This window comes from Grus americana, chromosome 24, assembly GCF_028858705.1.
Source record: "Grus americana isolate bGruAme1 chromosome 24, bGruAme1.mat, whole genome shotgun sequence".
NCBI classification, from domain to species: Eukaryota; Metazoa; Chordata; class Aves; order Gruiformes; family Gruidae; genus Grus; species Grus americana.
In genome coordinates this window covers 5,104,110-5,124,456 of record NC_072875.1, presented here as the reverse complement: position 1 = coordinate 5,124,456, position 20,347 = coordinate 5,104,110, and the positions used below count along the sequence as shown (strand labels likewise).

General features: G+C 41.5%; 1 protein-coding gene across 11 annotated transcripts in view; it reads right to left on the bottom strand.

The window, feature by feature from the left end:
- The window catches only part of PRDM10 (PR/SET domain 10), a 45,398-nt gene that overhangs the window by 19,227 nt on the left and 5,824 nt on the right, over positions 1-20,347 (bottom strand). For 3 of the 11 annotated variants that reach the window (XM_054802807.1, XM_054802806.1, XM_054802810.1), the window contains exons 2-12: positions 16,211-16,397; positions 14,230-14,394; positions 12,533-12,592; positions 9,708-9,827; positions 8,481-8,688; positions 7,861-8,102; positions 6,546-6,749; positions 4,504-4,576; positions 3,713-3,830; positions 2,623-2,752; positions 448-675 (exon numbers count right to left, since the gene is read on the bottom strand). In XM_054802807.1, coding sequence (XP_054658782.1) covers positions 448-675; positions 2,623-2,752; positions 3,713-3,830; positions 4,504-4,576; positions 6,546-6,749; positions 7,861-8,102; positions 8,481-8,688; positions 9,708-9,827; positions 12,533-12,592; positions 14,230-14,394; positions 16,211-16,300 — 1,638 coding nt within the window. In that variant the 5' untranslated portion in view covers positions 16,301-16,397. Of the gene's footprint in view, positions 1-447; positions 676-2,622; positions 2,753-3,712; positions 3,831-4,503; positions 4,577-6,545; positions 6,750-7,860; positions 8,103-8,480; positions 8,689-9,707; positions 9,828-12,532; positions 12,593-14,229; positions 14,395-16,210; positions 16,398-17,249; positions 18,392-18,615; positions 18,769-20,347 lie in introns of those variants that run through there. The other 8 variants (XM_054802816.1, XM_054802818.1, XM_054802814.1 and 5 more) reach the window with 6 other exon arrangements.

Below are 20,347 nucleotides of genomic sequence, written 5' to 3'. Positions count from 1 at the left end.
CAACTAAGGGGATGTAAACTGAGGTCGCGGTTCCTCTTTGGCAACTATTTGCAAGACAAGAGTTCTGAGAGACACAGATGGTGCTGTGAACAAGTCATTACTCTGTGCCACAGTACCATGATTCAGCCGGCTGTTTGAAGCACTCCTGCTTGCCAGCTTGGAGGGACTGTGTTTCTATCAAAGAATTACTGTGCTGGAATTGAATCAGCTCCAAGTGGTGACCAGTTCTCACTAGCATCTCATGAGATACTAGTCCTTTACACAAGATTTGTCTTCCTCTCAGCGCAATGGAAATTGCTAGGAATGAAATGCTTTACTCAGGATTTGGAAATGGATACGACAGTGGGAGAACGACCAGCTGGTCCTGGCAGGCAGGTCCAGCATTCTCTGGGTTACAGCAAATGGAGAGGGCAAGAGAAGGCATGATCCGCTGTCCTCTTTGCTTACCCTGATACGCTTTGCTCGCCTCATGTCATCTGCTGTCATGGTGCTCTGCGTAGGCACCGTGCTCTCATCATGCTGCGGCTGGATTTGTAGCGGGTGGTTTTCTGACTGCTGCTCCAGTGCCGACTGCGTCTCTGATGGCACTGGAGTCTGTTCCTGCTGCTCCAACCCATTCAGTGTGGCTTGTCCGGCCTCATCAAACTGCCCCTTGCTGGAAAAATGCAGCAAGTCCTGAAATCGCAAATCATACAGCCAGTGATTATTCCCCCCACCCACTGAAAAATGCTTTGATAATACTCAGACAAAACAAGATTTCCACATATTTAATCACAAGCTAGAAACAAAATGTGCCTATGCCTACACTCTCCCAGTGGCTTCCGTTGATGCTCCCAGCAGATCACCTCCACCTACAGGAAGAACATTCAGAGCAGCAGAGACAAAGTGCTGCAGGTAGGCGACTCTCTTGGCCATCATATTGTCTGGCTGGACAGAGACAAGTTCAGTGACCCAGCTGTCAATAGCCAAGCAAGTTCTTCTGCACTCATGACCCTATTACTGCTTTAACCAAAGATGACGTAGGCTGACCTGTGAGAAATTTTACCACCGAAGTGACTAGCACAGACCAGAGAAAGCAGAGAGTTTCCATCTCGTTAAAATTGTTGTCACTTTGAAACATTATCATGTATTGTTATGCAGCACCTTCTCCTTTCTAACAAACTGGCTAGAGTGCTAGAGAGTGACAAACGAGATCGTTATACTGTGCACTGTGTGTTTTGCTATCCACTTTCCAAGCTCTGCATACTCTCATCTAGCCAGCTGCATACATCACTTACATTTATCACACAAAACTGTCTTCCTCCTTTTTTTGCATTAGCATAAAAGAAATGGGAGGGTGTTGGGAGCAGGAAACACGTGCCAAAAATCTATACTCTTCCCATATAAATTCCAATAACTCTTCTTGGATGGACTCCTCTCTTATTATGAGAGGATAAACATAGATCCTTCCTTGACATCACTTAATGCAACTAAGGAAACTTAAAAGCACAAGCTAGGAAACAGAGCACCAAAAGTATATCATGGCATCCCGAGCCTGATGTTCTCAAGAGGCAGATGAACTCCTGCCTAGCCATTAGCAAGGCAGGCAGACCTCCAAAGGTTTGGGGCGTACCCATGGCCCTGCTCGACTGTACGGACACACATGAGCTAGCGCTGGGCCACGTTCCAAGCTGGCAGGATGTGAGCCACCGCCAGTCCAGAGGCCATTTGGACATGTTAGGATGTGACTGCGCCCAGTAAGCCCAGTCTCTCCCGAATGAAGAGTCTGGGAACAGCATTATGCTTATTTGTCTAAACGGAGTCGGCATGGGTCACGTCAGCTTGCAAAAAGGGTGATCTCACAACTGTCTGCACTTAACGCGACATTTAGGGCAATTCTGCACGCTCAGAAAACAAGCAGCAAGCATTCATAAGCAATGTACACATTCTTCCCTCTGAGTCAGCACTGAACCATGACCCAGGGAGATGCCAAAGAAAAATTCCCGCTCCAGCTATCAGCTTTCAGCTAAGTCATAGAACACAGCCACTGATCCCTTGTGACACCTTTCATAAAAGGGCTTGGTGGTAACCTAAGTAAGGTCAGCATTGCAGAGAATTTACCATTTTACTTAAACGCATCACATTAGGTCCCTACAGAACATAACCAACAGCCACAAGCAAGAGAACATTTTGCAATAAGAATGCCTACAGAAGGCCCTTCTGTTAATATTAAAACATCATAAAGAATCATAGCTCAAACAGATTTAATTCTACCAGCAACAGTTATCAGAGCAGACTCTGACCTCATGTTCCAGAAAGGACAAATACAAACCTAAATTCCCATTACAGTTTTACTGTCTAAATTACTTTTGTGATGCTGCTAAACTGCTGCAATAACCTATCTCACTACTAAGTGCTTTGGGATGAAACTTGCTGTAGAAATGCAAGTGATTTTACAGGTTTTTATAGAAGGAAAGTAGCATGCTCCCTTGGCAGAGAATCACAGCTAGAAAACCAAGAATTACATGGGTATAAATCCAAAGCGCATCCTCAATTTGCACTGATGCTCCAAATTCTTTTAGTCAGGAGTTTACATTCCACATGATTTATTGTTTTTCCTCCTCCCCATCCCCAAAAATATACCTGCGTCCCTTCTTCACATTTTTCCCCATTTTCACTGGTTACTTCCATACGCATAAATTTGGGAGGGCGCCCCGGGCGTCTGCCTGGTCCAAACCGCCTCTTTCCTCGTCCACGACCTCGGCCTCTGGCTCTGCAGAATACATAGTGCTCCAGGTTAGAGACAAAAAAGATGGATTTGGAATCTCCACTGATTTTGTGCATTCTCTCTCAGCATTACTATTCACCCATACAACTCTGTAACAAAGGCCTCTGGTAAATAATAAAACCTGAAGAAATTCTGGCAGCAAAACAATAGGGCACTGGCTGGTAACTTTTTTTTTTGTGCTCTATGAGAAATCGAAGTCCAGAACACGTTAAAATTTATTTCACTAATCGTGGGACCGACAGGACTACTGGCTTCTAGCAAGTCCTCTGCAACTCTCCTACTTCCAACAGCCCAGTGCATGGGGTGCTGGAAAACATTGTCAGCTAGATGGAACAAGTGCACAAGGAAACAAATTTAAAACCTGAAGCCATAACATCCCTCCCCAAAAAGGTACTTAGCCCTTGATGTCTGGCAGTAAACTGAGAGGAATAAATTTTCTGTGTCAAAAATAAAGACAACAAAATGTATCCGCTTGCTAAGTTTCAGGAAAAAGAAGGCACCAATGCCTTCTGCCATCTGATGGATGTTTGTAAGTTCAGCTTTTACTAGACCAGGAGGGACTATCTTGCCAGCCCACTGACGAGCCAAAGCACTAGAAGTTTTGTTCTCCAACCTCTGTATCTGCATACATCTGAGAAGCATCAGTATTTCAATATCGTGGCACTGAAATATGGCCATTTTTTAAGTCATTGGCGAACCACCAAAAGCAAAACCAAACAATCTCACTGGTTTCGACGGGGTATTTATTTCCCCTCAAGCTGCTTCTTTCGCAAAGTCTCTTACACCAACCAGCTTCCTGGTGCTATAATCTTACCTGCTGGTGCTGAGCCGTTCTCTCATGGGTACTCAAGTTGGTCAGCAAGATTTGTAGGGCAAAGACCCTCCTTTCTGCAAGTTTGGGGAAGCCCCATAGCAATACAGAGACAAAGCTAAAGCTTTTGGTACCTGCTGAAGAAGTCCAGCTTCTCATCATGGGAGTTGAGGTGCTGCTGGAGCTGCTCGGAGCTCATGAAGCGACGATTGCACTCGTAACACGGCCAGTTCTTCTCTTGCTCTCTGAGAACTACGTTCAATTGGAAATGTCAATAACAGCATTTCAGTCACCACCAATTAAACGCCTCACTTTTTTTTTTTCCCCCCCTCAAGCCTTTCTGTCCTCTGTGGGCCATATTTCTCCCCTGAAGGTTAGACAGACTGCAGAATATCCAAGACTGCTCCATTTAGCTTTGCTTTTATCCCCTCTGCACTGTGGCATGACTACAGCTCATCACAGAAAAACAAAAAGGTCACTGGGGACAATTCATATGGACTATACACGCTGCTTGAAATTCAGGGAGATTTTGAAATATACCCTTGTATGGAAGAGAGCACCTACAGGATTGTATCCCTGGCATAAGTTTGGGGAGGTCAAGAGAAATTTCTCAATGTAAAGCAGTAGCACATCGGTTTATGACACAGACTCAACATTAGACATCAAGGACAGAAACATACCTCTTTCCAGCAGCAACCTAATGCTTCCCACAAACTGAGGCAGAAGGTTAAATTATAGTAATATTAGCATGCGAAAAGTTAGCAGAAATAAGTCCCAATAATACAATCTAGATTATCTGGTTCAACTTTTCTTCAACCTAGCAGAAACTTGGGAGCACTATGCAGGCTGTACACTTGAAACTAAGAAGTACAACACCCAACCACCATCACGCTGCAGAAACAGAGAGCAGAAGAGCCCAAGTTACCCTTCCTTTCCTCCTCAGATATGTCATGGATCTTCTGGTTCACAAACTCTGCATAAGAGGCAGCGTACCACACCTGCAGCAGGGACACAAGATAACAGAATGCTTGCTTAGATGGAACCAGAACTAAGGGGAATTCATTTGAAAATGGTTTTTAAGCAATACATTTACTTCACTCGCCTCAACCACTAACTCTGATTGCTCCTTTCATCCTCAATAATAAAGCCTATTGAGATCAATATGCCCCTGCTGAGGAATAAAAGAGCTTTGCTCAGAAAGCATATCCATTTAATTTTAAGGTATGGCCTCCAAATATGAATGTTAATCTCACACATGGCTACCGGTAGTTCTAAAGGAAATAAGATTACTCTCTCTAGACCCAACTGCATGATTGTAAAGGATGGATGTTAGAGTACTGTTAGTTGTTGTACCAAGAGAAGTTTTTAACTTGGGGGATTTCCCATTTCTTTCCTGCTTTCTTTGCATAGACAATAGGCAGCGCTGTCCACAGAGACTCATTTAAAATGTTTCTGAACTTCTGAAGGATTGGAGCAGTATGACAAAGAACGGCCAGGCTGCAGCGTACTGGACCCGCTTTCTTTGTAAGAGGGATTTAGCAAGCCTTCAGCAGAGAGAACCACAGGAGGCAGAAAGACAAAGTTTATTAGAGCCTAAAATCAGATGCTCACATTTAGCTGAAAATTCTTGCATCATTTCTCATTTTATCTTACTGCTTAATTTAAAAGGTTCCATTCCAGAAGAGATTTCTTCAAGAAGGCATGAACAGATTTTCAATATTAAAGACCTGGGCAAGTTTGAACTTGCAGTGGGCCTCAGGTGTTTTCACAGCAGTGATGAGTGACATTTCTAGCTCCGTCAAAGACTCACTAGCAGGTGCGTGTTACTTTGCAGGCATCTCACTAGCTGGACAAAGAACAAAGCCTGGAGCCCCTAGACTACTACTCACCTGTCGTGCTATACGGAAGTTCTCAGCTTTAACTGACTGATCCTCCTAGCTCAATCTTTGGACGAAGTTTATATGAATGTACTACTTGGGGAGGAAAACACATTATGGAGCCTAGGTAATTAGCTTTCAATTATCCAACCAATTTTTCCCCAAAAGACACTACCAACACATGAAGCAAGAAAAATGGTGCTTCTACAGGCAGGTCTGTACAGATTTAATTAAAGTCTGATTTCAAATTGATTGAGAAAATTATGTTTGCATACCCTTAAAATGGATTAACAAGTTTTCTAGTGATTCGGCTTAAAGACTGATTTCAGAGAAACCAAAAAGAATCCTACTCTTAAAAATCATCATCAGTGTGTAAGCACTTTTGCCCTGATTTAGCTAAGTGTGTTTAAACTTGTTTTTGGTAAATTGTTGAAATTTATGTGCAATAAAAGATTTGAAGAAGAACAACGATTTCCTGATATCAAAGTTTCTTGGTTACCCCCAGTTCCCCAAAAGATGTTGAAAACGAAGGCCATCTCAGCCAGCCACGCTGCTTTGAGCTCAAAGTAATCAATACATTTTTAGAGGGAACAAAAAGTAACTCACAGGGAAGTCACAATATCCTTTATCATTTTCCACATGCAAAGTTTCAAAAGTTCCAGGAAAGTGAGAGACCAGATTCACTTAAGGCACCAGAAAACAAGTCAAGGGCACACAGGACTAACTGGAAAGGGCATCCAGAACTAAAAAGAACAAGACTGCTGCAATAAAAATTAGATTGCATCAGCAAAATACATGCAGTGTAAAGCATGACAGTGACAGACAAATCATTTACATACTCTTATTTTCAACTTCCTCATTTTTGACCTGAGCCAAAGCTCATTTAAAACCCATAAATCGGTGACTAACTACTAACTGACTTCAGTGACATTTGATTCGGGCCATCGTGCACTTTATCAGAGGAAAACCAGCCCTAAAATTATTTACAGCAATCATTTCTGGCACTTGGAGATGCACTTATTAGGTCGCAACTCTAAGATTTGATTTCATCAGCAGAAAAATGAGTCACAAAACACGAGCAATGCCATACCTTGAGTTCCTGCTTGGGCTCCACGTTTTTAATGGTTGTGTAATAAATATGGTGGCCGTACTGATACGCTACTAGGTTCTGCTCCAAATGGTTTTGAGCCGGACGCACAAACATCATCCAGTTACAGAGAGCCTCGCTAGAAAGTTCAAACCACAGGTCCTCTTGCAAATCTCTGTCTTTTCTGTCACCCTTATCAAGAGACACCTGAAGCAAAATCCAGTTACATGTGACTAAACTGCCTGGCAGCAGGTTCAAAAGAATTTGAGTTTCAAAAAAAAAAAAAAAAAAAAAAAAAACCCCACCAAAAAACCCCAAACAAAAACCACAAAAAAACCACTACTGCGCCCATGCAACTTTTACATCAAGAAAGCAATGAAGGCATAGTTAATTCGCTCTCTTTGCTAACAGGGATCCAGAAACAGGCAGCACTGAGAAAAATGCTTAAGAACAGGTAGAGATCTAACTAGGGAGACACGATAGACCCTTCCGTGGCTTTCAAGGGCAAGAAGCATTCATTAAAAGGGTCAGACATAGTAGTTGACGTGTAGCTACAAGTGAGGCACAAAAGAAGCCGTAGCTTTAGTAGGCTACACGACATCAGTTGTCAGATGTTTCTAACTGGCAGACCCCCTTCTCCTTTCGTTTCCTGACTTGTGACACTGCCTCAAGCTGGAAGCAGTGCTTCTTTAGCTGAACTGCTGCTGGGTTAGTGAATCTGCCTGTGGTCACAACTTCCTTGTCAGACACTTACCATCAGAGACCAGCGCCCCTAAGACTGCAGACCTGATCTCCAGCAAATAAAGGACCAATTCCCATAATGAAACCAGTAAGTAAATGGATAAAAGTGAGTCAAATGCATTATACCTCACACCAATGACTTGGCATGGGGAAGGGGAGAAAAACATGTCCTCTCCCCTACATCTTGTGGGGGAGAGGAGGGAAAAAGGGGGAAGAAAAATATTTTTAACTTAAGTTACAGCATGACACAAAATAATGGCTGCAAAACATCCTCAGAGAGGGCTGCTATTTTTATGTCCAGATGCTGCTTCACCCCATGGGAGAGTGATTCACAGCGCTCCACATTAAAGTTGTATATATCATAACACCATAATGCCAGAATATTCACCACAATTACTGTGTCTCCCTGAATAACAGAGTAGATTTCAAGCCAAAGCAATCTGGGTATTTCCAAGTTATATTTGGAGATAGAAGTAACAAAAGAACATCTCCAGTGAAGTAACTGATCAAGGCAGAGTGACACACACATGAAAAATCAGAGCTTAAGCACTCTTCTCCCGCACACATGCACTCTTACCTTCAAATGAATATAACAGTCTTTGAGTTCAGTTTGTCTAACCAAGGGTCCTTCCACAGGTCCAAACTGCGTGCGTTTGGGGATACGCCTTTTGGAGAACACTCCTCCCAAAAACCTGTCTATATAGAGCACCAAGGGGAGGCTGGCTCTCGCCCTGGTCAGCACAGGCCGGTTTGGGATCGGATGCAAAGGTCCGTGTTTTGGACACACAGAAGGATGCGCGTTATTGCACTCTTCACACCCTACAACGCAAAGTCAGAGAGGACATGACTGTCAGGCAGACACGCACCAGCTCAGAAGAGACAGCCTTATCTCTCTCTAAACATCTTTGCCTCAGCTATGGAGCATTTATTCCAATAGTCTGACTACATTTTAAAACATTAGAGAGAGCAGACTCCTGCAAAATGAAGAACAAAGTAGCTCAGAGGCTCCACCTAAGATAGAACCTTGTCTTTTCAGTAAGACAGCTCAATACAAGTCAATGTTTCTGGGTATAAAGGGGTTTACTTATTACTGCTAAAATCTGAATGCTTTTCAGCTCCATTTACTAGAGGGTGGATGGAGGGGAAAGAAAAGAAGGGAGGGCAGCCAATACTCTACATACTACTTCATATGCTTACACAAATCATTGGGATCAAAGGGTCGAGGTGGATCCGGATCCCATTCATCCATGTCAGTGTCTTCCCCATCTTCATCCTCATCTTCATCCTCATCATCTTCCTCTTTTGTTGCAATCCTTCCCATTTGATTCTGCAGAGGTGCTAATGGGTCAGAACCATCCACTGCCTCCATAGGAGGTAACACCTGGTTATGCACCCGTAACGATGCCTGAGGAAAGAATTCACAACAAACAATCCAAATTGATTCACGAGGAAAAACACTCTTACAAAGACGAGCAATGAAGGTTCTTGCTAGTCTAACCTTTCTGCTCCCTTTGGAAATGGAAAGAAGGACAAGCGAAAGTGAAGCAACATGATAAACCATTGCTGAGGGATGTCGCGCATCACTGCTGCTGACAGGCTCACTCAGGACGACAGCTCTGTGTTACTACCTAGCTCTACCCTGCCAAGGACTGACTGCTCAGGAGAAGAAACTGAAATCAGAGAAGTTCTGGACTCTCACAGAAGGTCTGAATCGAAGTCCAGGCTCTGTGGAAATCATCTAGAGCCTAAAGTTTTATTTTAACCTCTTCTGTACAAGCAAGAGAACCCGCACTTTGGCACATGGTCTTTCCTCTCCTATCATACAATCAAACAAAAACAACCCCCAGAGCACACATGTAGAGATCAATAAGGGATGAGACAACATGAAGACTAGATAAAAGCCACGGGACATGGAGGACAGTTGAGGGCATTGTACTCTCTCACTGATTTTCAAGTTTATCCCTTTATTTCCCTAGGAAAAAAGGCAAAAATTAACTGAAGTGCACTGCACAGGATATTCCATCACCCACGCCAGTTTCTCAGGTAGAGAACAAGAAATACTCCACACAGTAAAGCTGTCTTAAAAGATTGGCAAAGAGACCCAGCGGACGTTAGTCCTATGTGACAGTCAGCATTACATCTTCTGTTAACTCTGCTTTTCAAAGCTGAGAAGAGTATTTTAAGGTGGTTGCTCAAGACAGAACAATCTGTGGAACAGGTTTCTCTGTATATTAAATATGCAATCTCTCCCTAAAAAACCCCCACACATTCCATGGTGAGACTATGAAAGACAGTACAAATCTGTGCTACAGCTTTCTCACATCTCCTCCCATATCACTCAGACATGTTTCACCACCTGAGACAATGGAGCAATGAAATCGGTGCACTCGTACAGTTAAAAGAAAAGGGTGCCTGGCAACTTACTCTATCTGCTTGTGGACCCTGCTCCAGACCCATTTGCTGGGGGGGTTCGGCAACGTTGCCGAGCACGGACAGGTTGGTGGGATTCATGCTCTGAGCAGCAGCAGGCAAGAGCACAGTTACCTAAAATTATAGGCACTCATTTTAGCACTGCGTCATTTCCATCAGTCACTTACATACGGGCAGTGCCCTGCATGCAAAGCTCCCTCAAGTCCTATACTAGGTCAAAACCTGCAGCATTTTAATGATTTTTTTTTTTTAAATTTTTGTTGTTAGTAGAGATGATGGACTTGGACAAAACCTGCAGATCCAGGGACAAAGGGAAAGGCTTCAAAAAAATCAGTCTAGATTTTGCAGTCTTTAAGTTTCCTATTTCCCACTTTTGGCTTTAAATTCAGGTTCTATCCAGCCAGGGTTCAAATAGCACTAAAAACAGATGCAAGGAGCTCTTTAGCTCTTGGAAAAAACAGTGATTTGGGGTATTTTTCTTTTCTATCTCCAAATTTTTATTTTTTTTTTAAAGGGAAAAGGTAAAGAAGGAAAAAGCAGCATCTCCTCTTTTTGCCTATCTTTCTTTTGCTCAAGTCAATCAAGATCCATTATAAAAACAAGAGTGTGTATTGACCTCATTGGAAGATCAAGCACTCAAATGAGAGAATTCCAACAATTATTTTTTCTTTACATTATTTGGTCACACTATACATTTTTGCTTGGTTTCATACTCTTTTTTTTGTGTAGTCACAAGAAAATGAATGCATATTACCATACTGCTCCCACCCATTCAGTGATAAAACAAAGCAGAATTAAGAACTTAGGAATCACCTTTCCTGTCTCTTGTTTCCTGCTCATCTATACAGGAATTTGCACCATTACCCCACATGATTTTTCATCCTTCTCTACAGCTGACATCCTGTGGCTTCTAGTTTGTGCCTCTGACTGTTGAACAGCTTTTCCACTAAAATTAAATCCCCTGCCCCTCTACAGAGTGTTTAATAAATATCAGATAAAACTGAGAACAGTGAGTTGTGCCAACAGTGAAGGAGCAGACAAGAAAATCCGTAACAAGTAGATAGGCAGTCTTAAAACTTCAAATCTAGTTGTTTTGTTTAAAGAGGTATGAAGAGTAATTTATGAAACTGCTTAAAAACCACAGCAAAAAGACTTCAGGGAACTGTATGACAGTGAGGAGAAAACCACCAAGGCGACAGCTGAACCAAGCTGTCTGGTATTGGCATTTCTGATGCCAAGTGGCAACAGAAGAGGCATCATTATTCAATGGCACACCTCCAGGTCTGCCAGCAACGAGAGGTTCACACAAGCTTGTGTCTATTTGTACCTCATATTAGCATTTCCTACTACTAATCACACTTCAAACATATCCTTACTTTCACTTCCATGTCAGACACTTGCAATGAACATAGGCATTACTTTTAAAAACCTTTCAACTTCTTTTTAAAATAAAGTTTCTTTTCAAAGACAAGAGGAGCTTTGATTAGTATTTTTAACATCTGTTGTCAGTTCAGGGATGTCCCACATGAAATGTTGATGTAAAAACACCTGCAGAGGCAGGAGCTGCCACAGTGAGGGACTAACTATTCACAGGCAAACAAACATCTCTGCTGGGACTGCTGTCAGTGTTGGAAGGGAGGATGGACTGAGGACACACAGACAAGTGCTCATGCCCTTGATACTCAACGTGGGATAGTTACAGCACACCGTCTCTGCTCTGAGTGTCATTTGCACTGCAGATGTAAGTAATCTCTACTTTTAATTAAATCATATATTTATTTGTAAGATGAGCCTTAAGACAATTAAATAGGATTTCCAGAATGACACTCTGACCACCTCCAGAGAACTGGAAGAAAACAGGTGACACCTTTACTGTGTCAGTCCTATTGTTTCCCGTCTGTGCCTCAACAGTTTAGAGCTCTTTTAGCAAGAAGAAAGTTTATTTTCAGTGCACATTCAACCCTTCACTCTGCCCCAAGACTGTCAATAAATATTCATGACAGCATTAGTAATGATCTAATGTGTCAATTCACAGATGCCATTAAAAACTCACCAAGCAGTGATGATTTTAATTCTCGATGACAAGCGGAGAATTTTGACTAGAAATCTAGATCTGAAAGCACCTATACCTGATTACAACAATGCAGTCCCCAAAGATACTAGTAAAAGTTATCAACAAAACCTTCACATCCATGATAGATAAAAAAGAAAAATCATCAAAACTTTATAAATGCAGGCTCCAATTTTGTTCTGTTCCTCACCCACTTCACACTGGCGAGCACATCAGACCTGAGATGCCCTGGTAAGGTAAGGGAGCCAGTAACTGAACTACTTCAGCTTTTACAATTAATTTCCTGTGACGTTTCTAGTAAATCTACAATTTGATCCAAAATTTCTATCCCTTGAGAGCCTTTTCGAATTTAAAGGCATTTGGATCTGAATCTGTACAAGGACCCAGTCTTTCCAGAAGGACATTAAAATAAAGTCAGCCACATCACCTTGCCAACTTAAAGAGACACTGTTAAAAGAGTTTTTATTATATTTGGGGCAGTAAATGAGTATTTTTATTGAATGTGAATTAAAAAACAAACCAAAACCTCAAGCTCTCTTAACTTTCTATTGACATTCATGCACTAACCAAGATAATAGCGGCTTGTTATCATAAGCTTTTTGCCCCTGATCACTGGGATGACAGCACATGACTGAGGACTGCCATTTGACAAATTCAGAGATCGGTTATTATGCTCTACCGCCACAACAAGGTCCCTTTACCTTCAGTAACAGTTTCAGGCCCAAGGAAATTAATGTCTCTTTCTTACCTGCTGGGTGGTGGCATCCTGTTGGACGTAAGCCACTTGGGACGGATCTGTAAACAGAGTCTAGACAAAGTGAAAAAAGCTTATCAAACCGGCCTTGGGGTTGTTTCCTCCCAACTCACACAAAAATTACCCTGCCACCAAGAAGTGATCCACATTGGATCATTTGCTAACTTCTAATGTGCCTATTACCACAACAGACTAATCCAACTTACCCATGTGAACCCACATGCATAGAGATTAAACTAAAATTGGGTAGTGCTCCATAAAAAGATATTAGCGTATTTATGTGGCACTTTTCATCTATATACCTAAAGTGCTTCACAGGATTTTATTTTAAATACAGATACCACTTTGCCAATCGCTGATTTGATAAATTCTACAGAATGAATTCAACAGCTGTACGAAAGCTAAGTAACACCTGAGGGCAGGACAGATGACAACTATTAACTTTATCCTTCTGCAAATTCACAAGAGCATTCCTCAAAAGAAAGCATGCACATATCAGGCATATCCTACAAGTGAATTTGATACGGCCGGGACAGTGGTTGGTTAATTTCTTAGAAGACGTGCCAACTCCAATATTCTTACAGTAACCTGCAAGAACAGCCCAGACAGGAGGGCTTCTCCCTAGCAAAATGCAAGGCACAGATGAAAACTAAGTATTGACTGAGGTTGGCCTTGCTTACTTGCCAAAACTTGAAATATCTGAGCTTGTAGCAGTCTGGCTCCAACAAAATGAAGCATGGAATAACACAAATTCCATTAGCGCTTTGATAATTTCATCTCAGTTGCATGGCAGTGTCTTAATATTACACCTCTTTTGACAAAATTATAGTATTCAGAGTTTGAGTGACTTGGTCAGTAACTTCCTGGCAGATATCCTCTCAAAACATCTTATCCTTTCAGAACATCCCACCATGTAGGAGTTGCTTTTATATAACAGCTAAGAACTGCACAAGAGAGAGACCACGCTGCGCGAGGCTATGCCAGCGCTGCTGCGGGTGTCATGTACGTGCACTTTGTAGCGTCCCTAATCTGTCCTGTCAGCAAAGACAATATAAAATATTCTCGACAAAGCATGCCTGTTCCTCTTTTTATCTGTCCACACAGAGATACAGATGCATACTATATTAACTCCACATAAACACATGCTGTCAGAAAATAAAAAGGTATTTGATATAATTACGAAGAAGAAAAAGAACCTAGGTCTATAAAATCAACAACTTCTCTGAAGAGAGACTACAAAGTTAGATTGAATACACTGAGATCCTCTGCAAAAAGACATGACTGTTATTGTAACTATCAATTATGAGAACTATACTATGCAAAACAAGGACTCTTCCAGAGGACACTTAGATCACTCTTAGCATTTTACTGAACACAACAGAGGCAGAATTTCTGGAGAGATTATCCATGTTTTGGAAAACACCTTTGATTTAGTTATAATTTCATCCACCTTCAGTGAAATAACCAGCATTCCATAATTCATAGCCTCGACATCCTTTACCATGTTTGCACATCAGAAAAATGAACAGCATGAAGTCCCTGTTCAGCAATGGGCAGATAAAAACATTAAGAGCAACTGCCTGCTATTTTCCAGTTGTATCACTTGGCTGGTAGCTGGCTTTCATCTCAAACAAGATTGTTTGGTTTTCTAAGTAAGTGCCAAAATGGGGCGGGCTCAGAACCACACATGCCTGTGTAGCTTCCACGGGATGGATGTAAACGAGCGTATGCTCCGAGGTGTCCACGGAGGTGTAGGAGGTGCCATCCGCCGTGTAGACCACCTGCTGTGAGGGACGGTCCTGCTCGTCACTGTATACAATCTGTGCCACTGTCCCCCCCTCAGGGACAAAGTGCACCTGGAAGACAAACAGATCCTGTACTGAAACATATGCCTATGGGAAACAATGCAAGACACATAGGTGCCTTGGAAAGCAGAGACTACCCCGTGTCCCAACTACCTAACCAATTGTTTTGAAAACAATAAAAACCTCACTGTATAGTACACATTTAAAATCTCATCTGAATTATGCTAGCAACATAGAAATCCGGACTTAAGAACTACCACCAGTTTCTGGTTTTACTCCACATTTTAACTCAAGACTTAACTGGTATAAAGGGCACCTTCCCATACTTACTTCTTCCATGATGCTTTGAAAATTCATAAGAGAAAGTTCAGATTTGAACTGCTGTATCTATGGGATTTATTGGTATATTGTTTCCCTTTATTCTCATTTTCCTTTCTGGATTTATGATAATTACTTCATTCAGCTAGTTCTGTCGTTGGAGGTAATTTTTTTCTGTGATGAACTGCTAACAGAATCTATTAACTTTGATACTGCTTCAAGTAATAGTATTGCACCTATCATGAGGCAGCAATAGCATATGTTAGATTGCTTCTCTGTAGTACGTACATACAGTATCAGTGGAAAATTCAACTATTTAAGCAGAGAAACATATAAATGAAAGCATTAAGCTATGATTCCAAGGACTACTGGAACAAGTTACATCTAGGGCAGCAATTTAAATCCAAACAAGTTGATTTTGACAGAGCATTATGATCATAAATAACAACTAGCGGCGTAAATTAAACAAGCTAGAATACTTAATTCCAGTGGCAAGGGGAACATGTTTAGCTTTTGACACCATTTACATGCTGAAAACCATTTTCAGCACATGGGAAAAATAGGACAGTTAGCGAGAAACCTAGTTTTAGCATCCATATTCATATTCACATAAAATGTTTTCCCATAAAACGATGCCACAGTTACAGATTTTATTTACTTTGTTTCACCTTTAGTTTTTGTTTCAGAAGACACCTGGTACTCCCCTGCGGATGCTAAGTGCTGATTCTGTACAATAAATCCTCACGCAAACACTACGGTAAGGATGCATGCAGTGTTTCACATTTGGAGAGCACTCTGCAAATACTAATTAAGCCTTATAACTGCCACATGCAAACAACAGTACAGTTATCCCACCGTATAGATAACAGAACACAGACCATTGAAAAGTGCCTTTCTTTGCAAATTTCAAAGCTGGAAATTACCAGGAGAGTCAAAATTTCTCAGCTTGCAGGTCAGATGACAGGCAGCACCCTTGTCATAACATATTCAAAAGAATAAATCAATTTACAGTCTTCTAGAATTTCTCAGCTGCACTGCCTCGGAGACAGAGGACCTAGCTGCATACATAAGAATCTGACTGTATTAGTCACTAACAATTAACATTTCTCCCTTCCCTACTACCCAGATATCTGACTGGAAAAAAATTATTCATATTACTTTCCCCAAGGTCCACCCACAGTTCCAACCGATTCGACTGATGCCATCAAAATGGGCTGCCACAGATTTTGTTAATATTCATTAATCTGAATATCCTTTCACTTTCCCACACAGTCATACATATATTTGGACACTGAAATGTCTACAGCCACTGGCTGGTTTCGCTTGGCTCGTTTCAGATGTCTGTGCATTCACTGCTGCAGTTTGTACAGCTCGCTGAATGCAGCTTTAATCTGAAATCACCGCAGAAACGTTTATATCTCTCCTCATGTGAAAGCTGAGTTTCCCGACTATAAAAAATGGTCGAATGGGAATGCCTGCTTGCTAAGCCACCGCACCGAGCCCAATTCAGTCTGAGCAGAAACCAAGAGCTCTGGAAGGCACTAGTCACCTGAGCAGTATTCTGTTCCTGCTCAGAGTCAGCCCACACCTGAGGACTTTCCTCTTTTGAGTCCATCTCCTCCCTGCTGTGGTGCTCCATGATGAGAGAGATCTACTGGAGGAATGTCTGGCTGAATAGATTCACCTGTTCACTGTGCTTCTACCTCCAGAAGACAAGGTGATCTTCAGTAACATGGCTATAAAAAAAAAAAAAAAGAAGAGGATGGAGGTATTAAAACAAGTGTGACACATGGAACAGAGGTATGAGGTATTATCATCAGCTACTGCACTACAGTAACACATTAGCAGAGTAAAGCAGGTTTGGGGCTTTACAAACATGTGCATTCTCATTTACCATGCTCAAATTCTGCTGTGTAATACTTTTTGTGCCCTATTAAGGGAGAAACAAGTCAACCATTGCTACAATTGCACGGAAGGATTATACTGAATGCCTCCTGCATGGAAAGATTATACTGAATGCCTCCTGCTCTTCTTTCCTTGGCCACAGGCCGGCCACAAAACATTCTTCACATTGTCCTTCTGGCACCTACAGGCCCAGAAATCAATAAACGATGCAGAAAATTGACCTTAAGCTTCCAACAAGAAAACACTATGTTCAGAGATACATCACCAGTTTCTCAATTCGTCTGAAAGAGGTGTTGTTCGAGAACCAACTGGCTTGACATCTACAGGCAGCTTTCACCTTGTACTAAACTGCAGCCCCAGTTGGTATTCAGGCAGTGTTACAATAGACAACTTATAGAAAAAGAACAATGAAACTTAAACTCTAATTCATGCGAGTCCAAAAATCCTGACAAATTGCTTCCAAGCTAGGTTTTATTCACCTCTCGCAATTTTATTGGGGCCTCTCAATCTGCCATTGGGAATCTCAGAAGTATAATTTACAGCTCTGGTGATTGGTTTAGTCAGTGGTTCAGCACCTTCCCAATCCTTCGTCTCTAATGTCATATTAAATCACATGCCCAGGAATTAGCATGAGGCAGAGCCTATTTCATTTTTCAGCTAGTCCAATTAACTTTATTTTATACCGAGTGTCTCGCTGGGCTGATCCAACGCCAGTACCCCGTCTGTGCACCAGGAAAAAAGCAGAAGGCTCCTTGCTGACGCTTTCATTCATTTACATTTTAAATGCAAATTATTTTAGTCATAATTTATTCCCATAAATGCTAGCAGTTGGCTTGTCATTGACTAACTAAAAAAAGATAAGGAGTAAAAGAAAAAAAGCAGCAGGCACTTTCTGCCTTCTGCTAATTTTGCCAGCAACGAATAAGCTTTGCAGACCCAAGCACTGACTGTACCACTGGTCCTGGCCAGAACATATAAATCAATTGTACAGAAAATTCTCAGGCTAACGTCACTGAACTGCATGGTGGGGAAAAAAGTAATCATATTACTTCCACATATACAAAGAAAAACTGTGGGAAAGATATTTTTGGGTATCGCTGGACAGTAAGTCATGCCATTATTGGTGACTAGAGCCTAACATTTGCTATCTCACACCGAGCAGCACAGTACACATGTGCCACACGGTCCCACATACGTCCTGAGGTTCTGGGATAAAGGAACAGAAATCCTATCTGCATTAATACTATTTGATACAAAACATCCACAAAATGCACTGAGGAGAAAAGGAAAAAGAGAAATACATGTAACTGCGTGCAATGCCTTTGCTAGGGGATCTCGTTGGTATGAAAAAATGAAGTGCAGCAAACAATGATTAGGACTGATAAACACCAGCCTTGCTCTTCATGTACTGAAAGCCAGGGTGATTTACGAGTAAATATTATTTTTTTTATATATATATATATATATATGTATTACAGCACACACAAGCAGTGATATATAAATATCATCCATCCCTACATAGCACCTTTCATCCAGCTATCTCAAAGCTACTTCTTATGTTATTAAGGATTAATTCAGGGATTATCTCATACCTAATCCTACCACTTTCACCGAACTCTGTCGCTCATTTTATCAGGTATACAATCACCAAGGGGTCTACAACTGCTTGTGTGAAACATGACAGCATTTATATCAGTAACATAAGCGTAACAACAAGTTTTGCATAAAATTAAATGCCTATCCTGTTGATGTACTTTGGCTGGTTTATCCCAAACAGCTCTTCTTCTTGACTGTCATTATTAATCAAGAGCCAATTCAGGTAATTGCACTAACAATAGCCAGTAGTTTAATCAATTACCTAATTGCTTAGAAAAATAAAAATAAGTGCTAGAGGTTTCAAGTTTGTGTGGTTTGGGTTTGGTTTTTCTTTTAAATATAATTATCCTGTTAGTAATAATGCAATTAAATTAACCAGTGATTGAATAACAAGAAAGGCACAGTTCTGGCTAATTCCACACAGTGCAACAAGTAGCAGAATTTTTGGCTGACCTTCCCTACAAGCAGATATTGAAGGTCTGAAGGAAGATCCTGACTCACTCCTGCAGATTCATTTTGGCACAAGTAACTTACAACTTGAGTGGAAAGGAGACTGAAGGGTTCAGACAGGTCTTTAATAGACAAAACTGGGCATTAGAATAGTATCTGCAAAGAAAATAGTATCAAAAAGTTGGAAAAGAAAGCAAAAAACAATAATTTCAAGTTTTGTCATGGTTCTAAAGGTTAGTACTAATCTGAAATCTTAGGGGAAAAAAGCAAGGTTGAGCCAAATTCAGTGGCTCTGTGATACAGTTTCTATAAATGGTACTGTTATTGCTGCTGTTCACAGAAATGAAAAAAATATACTGCTCAGCCCAGTCAATTGTGTGGCAATAACAATCAGACAATATTAGGAGCTGCACGATTTGCTGATGCTTTCAACTTCTGTACTTCAAAATACATCCTACGATTTGCCTCTCTGCTATGCATTCGTAGCAAAGACTGGATCTCTGAGTGTTCTCATCACTTTATCATCACCAGAATACACAGAAAAGCACATTTCCCTGGAAACATGGATGTGCCCAGTGAAAAGTCAGTATCAGAACAGACAGGCCATGTCCCAGAGAGGTCCCAAGGCCAGGCAACAAAGAGGGCCCGAGGCAGGAGCAAGAATTGAAGTTTAGCTGGTCCAAAAGCTGGTCCAAAAGTGAAACCAAACCTGCAGTTAAGGTCAGGAGCTGGAAAACAAGATCTGGTCCAAAGTCACTGACAACAAAACTGCCAGGAAACACAAACACCTGAGTAAGTTTTCCAACTCTGATGTCAGAAAAGACCAAAATAATTTTGCTCACTAGTCCTCCATAGGATGCTCTGCCTCATTAATCCTGCATGATCTTACTTTCTTCTGAAAATCCCCCTCTCAGTATCCATTACAGCTGTGACACTACCAGCCACAGCACCTCAAGATTTTAACGATTTCCCTGTGGTCTTCTCTCAACAGAGATGTCTCACTGCACAAGGAAATGGCAGATGTCCAGCTCAGCACATAGCCACAATATTTTTTCAAATTAGGTGCAAAAGAATCACGATGAGTACATTAGGGTATGTGGCCTCTACGCTAAGGCAGTTAGCAATAGCAGTTTGGGTGATACAGGTAAAGAAAATACTTATTCTCTCAAAAGATCTAGATTTTCAGCAGAAATAAATGTGAAATGTTGGGCATGAGCATTTCCAAACAGCTGGCATGCAAAGGAACACTCTCTGCTTGTCTCTGCTTGCTCTCTATACTATTTGCCCATGGATTATCCTTTGCCATTGTTGATTTTTCTCCCCATACCTCACACGCATCAGACATTTTCAGACAAGCTAAATACCAAGGCAAGCACCTCGATGGGAAGTTCTGCTGTGTCCAAGGGACACTCACACATTATGAGACCTATCACCCAATATATCAACCGCAATTCCATCACCAACCCAATACTTGAGTACAATCCAACGAGTGGCATGCACATAAGCGAGAAGCAATGCCAACATGAAAGATGCTAAACCATTTACAGAAACTGCGAAGGCAGCCTTTTCCTCCCCAAAATAGCAGGCATGCTTCACCCAGTGCATGCTGGGTGATGACACAAGCTGAAGTGGTAATAGGTATAAATATAACCCAGTATCACTCCAGTACGTCAGTGGCAGGATGCAGTGTGTCACATACAGCGTGAATCAAGGTATAAGATATAACATGAATCAA